Source organism: Limulus polyphemus, unplaced genomic scaffold (assembly GCF_000517525.1).
Source record: "Limulus polyphemus unplaced genomic scaffold, Limulus_polyphemus-2.1.2 Scaffold3184, whole genome shotgun sequence".
NCBI lineage: Eukaryota > Metazoa > Arthropoda > Merostomata > Xiphosura > Limulidae > Limulus > Limulus polyphemus.
Genome location: NW_013668794.1, coordinates 55,076 through 62,046, shown reverse-complemented (window position 1 = coordinate 62,046; position 6,971 = coordinate 55,076). Strand labels below are relative to the sequence as shown.

Genomic DNA, 6,971 nt, shown 5'->3' with positions numbered 1-6,971 from the left:
CTTGAGGATATCGGGTGGTGCAGTTGGGTAGGCCTTGTGTGCCATATTTTCCGAATCCTGTGCCAGCTCTTGCAGGCTCTCCCCTTTAGCATGGACTCTCATCCTAAACCTAGCCCTGTAGACTTCAGACTGATTTTGAGTTCCATACCTGAAATCTAGAGCAGCTACCAGTGCTCTATAGTTGTGCCTGTCTTCTGCTGACAACTGTTCAAGTATTTCCAGTGGTTGTCCCTTCAGGCTTGTTGCCAGGTACACTGCTTTCTGCTCCTCTGTCCATCCATTCATCTCTGCCAGGAGCTCAAATTGTGCACTATATGCTTCCCACGGTGCCTTCCCATCGAATTCCTGTGGTTTTCTTCGTACTGGATTACCCCTATTGCTGACATTCATATCTGGGATGTGACTTCTAAGAGGACTGAAGATGTCTACATTAGGGTCTAGCTGCGGGGTCTGGAAGGGGCTTGCCATTGTCTGGGGCTGATTAAGCCGATGACTAATGTATCCTTCTTGTGTAAAAGACAATAGATCATCCTTTAATGTATCTAATTCGCTTTTAAATTTACTAATGTTTTCCATTTGTACTTCTTGCCACTGTTGTTGACTTTCCTGTAGTTGCTGCTGACTTTCTTCCTGTTTATGTTCTTTCTCCACCAGTAGCTGTTGTAATCTCTCTTCTTGTTTCTTTTCTTTTTCCTCCAACAACTGCTTCTTGTTTCTTTTCTCATTCTTCTTGTTTATTTTGCTGTTCTTGTATTTCTGCCATCAACTCTGCTAAGCTGTAGTTTGATTTGCCACCTCTCGTTTCCATTTTTTTTTTTCTACCCGCTTCTGACACCAATTTGTTACGTCTCTGCTTGTTTGATAATTTCTGCCAGAAGCTCAAATTGTGCTCTATATGCTTCCCACAGTGCCTTCCCATCGAATTCCTGTGGCTTCCTTCGTACTGGATTACCCCTATTGCTGACATTCATATCTGGGATGTGACTTCTAAGAACACTGAAGATGTCTACATTAGGGTCTAGCTGCAGGGTCTGGAAGGGGCTTGCCATTGTCTGGGGCTGATTAAGTCGATGGTTAATGTATCCTCCTTGTGTAAAAGACAATAGATCATCCTTTAATGTATTTAATTCGCTTTTAAATTTACTGATGTTTTCCATTTGTGTACTCTGCCTTTCTCTCAATTGTTGGAGACTTTCTTTTCTTTTTCCCCCAACAACTGCTGTAATCTCTCTTCTTGTTTCTTTTCTCGTTCTTCTTGTTTATTTTGCTGTAATCTCTCTTGTTTATTTTGCTGTTCAAGCTGCCACTGTTGCAGGTTTTCTTGCCACTGCTGTTGCCTCTCTTCTTGTTTCTTTTTTCGCTCTTCTTGTTTCTTTTCTTTTTCCTTCAACAACTGCTGTAATCTCTCTTCTTGTTTCTATCTCGTTCTTCTTGTTTATTTTGCTGTTCTTGTATTGCTGCCATCAAATCTCTTAAGCTGTAGTTTGATTTGCCACCTCTCGTTTCCATCTTTTTTTATATTTTTTTATTGTTTTTCTACCCACTTCTGAAACCAATTTGTTACGTCTCTGCTTGTTTGATAATTTCCGGTAGAAATTCTTCCCAAGAAACTTCAGCGATACAAGTCCTTTCTTAAATAAAACTAGTTTACTCTTTCTCAATACAACTTTGCAATACACAATTTCCACAGTCACTCAAACACACGCTATAATTCTCAACGAACAATTCACGCAGTTTACTTACTACTGCACTTGACTCAATTGTCCATCCATATCTTCAATCTCTCTGTCCGCTATACCATACTGATTAATTGTCTGTTGCACTTATATACAAGAATAGAGGGCACCTAGCAAATACTGGATTATTCGTGATGTTCCCCGATATTTCTAGAACGCATTATGTGTTAACAGCGTCACGTGACTTCCGCTATCGTAACAATATCAACATAAAATGATGCTGAAATGTAAAATTATCAAGATGAGTTTTGTCATATCCTTGAATTTTATGGTAGGTTTATAACCTTACAAGATTATAAAAATTATTAATTTAGAAAGGGGGAATAGGGATCTCCAAAAAATACAGAAACAAGATAGGTAGCTTAAAGTGAAATGAAATCACCAAAAAAGTATATAAACAAGCTTAAAGTCTGATACATAGTGTTGAGATTATTTCCTCAAGCTACGAATCCCTATTTTGACTCTCCTAAATATTTCAGCTTTTAAACATGTCTCCGAGTTTTTTTTTCATGTACAAAATTTTAGCTCAAAGCTTCATCTCTTGACCGATTTGAGATCTAATTACAGCCATGGCTATTGAGGATTCCCTCTTATTTTAAGTTGTAAAGCTGTATATATAGATAGCCATATAAAATTTTCAAGTTGTCTAGATGAATTCATATATATTCTATGCAAATATAAGACAATGTGTCATAATGTAATAGCATATGTATACAAATAAGCATTTTTAATATTTCCCACTTCCTCTTTCTCCTCTCTGCTGGCCAGATTTCCTCTGACAGTGACATTCTGCCCACTATACAAGGTTTAAAACATGTTAAATAACAGTTATTGATTGATAATATTAATATACTCCCCCATTTCTGATGGAGTTTGGGTCGTGACACTTTTACGATCCTCTTCCACTGTGATGACCCTAAACTCTGCTGCTGCATACTTTATATGAAACTAAATATTTTAAAAATAAAATATATAGCTACAAAATTTCTGTTTCACTTTGCTTAGAATTGCCATCATTTTCACCATCTCCTGCTTGCACAATTCTTGCCACTCCTTATAGTCAGCTTCATAGATGGCTGCTCTATCTGCAATATCTATAAATTTCTCAATCATGCAATGTTGGCTATAATTCAATCATCACCGTGATTGCCAATCCAGTGCTCTGTTTTGACTCTTTCAGCACAGGCTTGGTCCCTGGGAACGACCTCGTAACCATTTTATGCTTGTTATAGTTTTCATGCTATAACTTTTAATTAGTAAGCGTATGTTCACACAATTTGGCAGATTATCAGTAAACATTACAATTCTTTCATATGCAAAATATAATTTTTTTTATTAAGTCTTAAGGTTTGTAAAGCAATGTTTTTCTCTTGCCCTTTTTTTTTACATATTGCCTATCCAACATGCGTAATCATTTTCATTTTAAGATTAAAAATACTTTTATGTATCAGAAAATTTTCACATTTCACATGCAAAATCTTTATAACATCCAGATAGTTATTAAAAATTTCTTAGGAAAAAATCTCTATATTTTATTTGTTATTATAAATAATATATGCGTATAAATTATTACTATTTATGAATAAGTTCTTAAATTTTTTCCCTTAAAACATGGAACAGTAATTAAAAAGTAATGCAAACATTCATCTCTTCTAGTTACGACCTTTGTACCCCTTTTCTGCTTGTCGTAGGTTGCTAAGCCTTATAAAATTTGGCATGTGTAGGTTTTCTTTATACATTTGAAATAACCAAAAAAATCATAAATTACTATACTGATACCATAGAATTCCACTATAACTTATTAAGCTCTATTTGGGCCTAAAAAATATATGAAATTTCAAGCAGATGAAAATCTCACGTTACCAGTTTGAAGACTTGTATCGAAAGAATGAGGTGATATCGTAATGCTTGAAAATGGCTGAGAAAACCACTAGGGGGACATTCTGAGCTTTCAATTGGTTATTTACATGTCACAGACAGAAGTAAGTGTATATAATCGAGCATTTCCAAAAATGTAAAGAAGTGAGTGGGGCCACTGTTTTGGATTCAGTACATAAGCAATATCTCAACAAATAGAAAAGATAAGAGGTTCTTATTTTATATTCTAGCTTGTCAATAATGTTAATTTGAGTTCCTAAGTTGTAAGAAACTATAGACTTTGTATTTTGACATCACAAACATCTAAGATGAACCAGTGCTGCATTCAACATACAACGTAACACACACACACACAAAAATTGATATTTTGGTGTTTTTTAATATTTACTTTTAAATTAAGAAATTAAATAATGTACAATTATAATCTACAGTTTAATACCAAACTTATTGACATAAATTCATAAAATAGTAGTAGTTCAATAAAATTTTGAATGTGAGTCAATAAATGCAATGACACGGCCTTTAACCCATGTGGAAAGGGTTAAACTATGGCTTAACAATTTCTGTTATTGGAGAGAGAGCCTAGATGTTTGTATAACACTTTAGACGCTTGTGTAACATGGCCCAAATTAAACATTCAGTGGTAAAAATACTGTCAGCAGTGTCATGTCTGAAAGGGCAGGACCCCTATACATAAACAAATGAAAAATGACATCATTCTTCTGTCTTTTTTTGTTCCTTCCTGGAGGGCAGAGTGCTTTAGAATTCAATTCTGTCTTAACGTTTTGCCTGGAGCAGTTTTAAACACACATGGAATTTTTGCGAGCCATACACTGTACCCACACAGTGAATCAGCAGTCAATGGGTTAAGGTGACACAACAGTGTGTTTACTAAGTTTTTTCTCATGAGTTACAGGATATAGCAGATCAATATTCTGAATGCTTTATAAGTTGCAGAAAAAAATACAACTTAATGCACTAAAACTAAAGAAATGATGTGAAAGTGATATTCAAATATTATATGATTAATTAACAAAGGACATACATTTTTCACATACCTAAAGAATCATCTTTCTTTCTTTTCTTTAGTGTGCGGACTTCTTCAATAACCGGAGACACTTCTGTTGCAGCAATTAGACTGGCTGTTTCAGGCAGAACTTCTACTTTCACTTCACATGACTGTTGATATTCTGGATCACTAAGTATTGCAACCAAATGCCTTTCTGGGGAAGCTTTTTACAAAAACACAATTTTCACCAATGTATTTATTCAACACAGTATGATTAAATAATCAAAAACAATGCTCCATCAAATTTAAGATAGCTCAGGAAAATACCTGATATATGATTTGCTCATGTGTATGTAAAATTTGGTGACTAAAGTTGCTGCTGGATACATGTAGTATACACATTAAAAAATGTATTAACTTAAAGCAAAATACCAATAAAATATAACCGTGCTTCAATACAATAGGTCACTTATTTTGTAAAAACAAAAAATTGGGTGTATTGAAAATGTTCACTAATTGATAATACAGTATACTAAGCATTTCTGACAAGTACTAGGAAAATAAAAAGCTGGTGTAAGAACTTACTTGTTTAAAAAATAAGTTTAGTAATAAGTAAAACTTTATATTTTTAGTTCTTGTAATTATCATCAGATACTTGTGATAGATGTGATGGTTATATGCCCAGAAACGAGTGCAAGATTACATGTACGATTGTTATAGGTTGGTAACAACACTTCATATCCAAGATTTTCTTCTGATTGTAATAGGTTAAAATTTTCATGACTAATACTTATTGAAAGAGTCTCTTTCTCTTACTTTTTTGTTGAAAGTGAATCAGGAAAGACACTAAGCTTTTTACTATGTACTCTTATCAGCCAGATTTTTTTTTTACTTTTAGTTTAATCAGATACTCTTTGCTTTATTTCAACTTTAGTTCAGTTATAGTTGTAAAAACATACTCAGTTAATTTATTTGGAAGTTAAATTTTTCTTTACCTAAAAATGTATTTCAGATAGATATACTTACTCCTCTGCACAATAAACAGCTATTACTCAGTGAACTGCCATAAAGATTTCTATGCATGCCACAAGCCTTGGATGAAGCTTCCATTCTTACATGTGTTAACACGTATTGTAACAAACTATGATGTAATCATCATCAAACCATAGCACTCCACAATTAGAAGGGCAACATATCCTCCATGTGCAGTAAACCCCATGAGAACAAAGGCTCATTCTTGAAAAGAGGTGGGGAGATGGTGCAGAGAGGTGAGTGTCTGAAACACATTTTCAGGTAAGGAAAATGTTAACTTCATAAATGCTATTCACTTCTATGCAGAAAAAACAGCTAAACTCCCACATTCGATATGGTGGAGGGGCCAGTACAGATAAAGAAATTACATATATGAACTCTTTTTCTGAAAACATAACACTAGTAAGGGAAAGTCCACGGAGTGTGTCACTCACTGGGGAGGTAGCCCAGTGGGGCACCACTCAGTGGGAAAATGCATCTATCTCAAGTGGGGAATACTCTTTGACCATGAGAAGTAGTATAATGAAAAGATATTGTCAAAGGAATCTTTTGCCTAGTGTCCTGAAGTGTTGCTAATATAGCTGGAATGAAAACTACTCAACTGTCCATTATATCACAGGCAGCAGCTGAGCATGAGTGTAATATGGCTAGGGTTATAATTCAGGCCATTCCATATTGGAGAAATATTTAAGTGAGATACTTACCACAATAAAGAGGTACAGAGAGAAACATCCCAGTCTTGTTTCCTGAGGAAAACACAAGATCTATCCAGCTGGACTAACCACTGGAAATGACTTAGTGATAATGTAGTAAGTCAGCCTGTACCTCAATAACAAGAATACCCTAAACCTACTTCCCACTGATGGGTGGGTCCACTCAGTTTCTTATTAGTGGGATTGAACCATCCCAATAGGAATCCTCCATATATACTCTCTAATGGCTTTGGGTTGAGAAAGCAAGGGTTCTCCCTTTGCTCCACTTGAAAAAAAAAAAGGAGGAAAGAATGCCACAGATGCTTGGACTGAAACAGGAATTTTCACATCTGTTTAGGTCCCACATTGACAGACTGTGCAATGGGTTACCATGACTAAAGATGCTAGGCACTAGCCAGATATACAGTGAGTCACACACGTGGTACTGTCATTTTTTTTTTTGCAAGTGTAGAACAGCCTGGTAGAGAAAATATATACATCTGCCAAAACAGTCTTGTAGAAAATCCCATCGCAACAGTGGGAGAAGGGCTTAAATACTTTTCTGTTATCTCCTACTTGGTGCAGATTCTAGGAGAAAGTATTCCTTTGAGGCAACATCTGCCA

The 6,971-nt window shown here is 35.3% G+C and overlaps 1 protein-coding gene across 3 annotated transcripts in view; it reads right to left on the bottom strand.

The window, feature by feature from the left end:
- The window catches only part of LOC106468837 (uncharacterized protein C2orf42 homolog), an 80,901-nt gene that overhangs the window by 21,190 nt on the left and 52,740 nt on the right, over positions 1–6,971 (bottom strand). For all 3 annotated transcript variants that reach the window (XM_022397197.1, XM_022397199.1, XM_022397198.1), the window contains one exon: positions 4,673–4,846. In XM_022397197.1, coding sequence (XP_022252905.1) covers positions 4,673–4,846 — 174 coding nt within the window. The remainder of the gene's footprint in view (positions 1–4,672; positions 4,847–6,971) is intronic.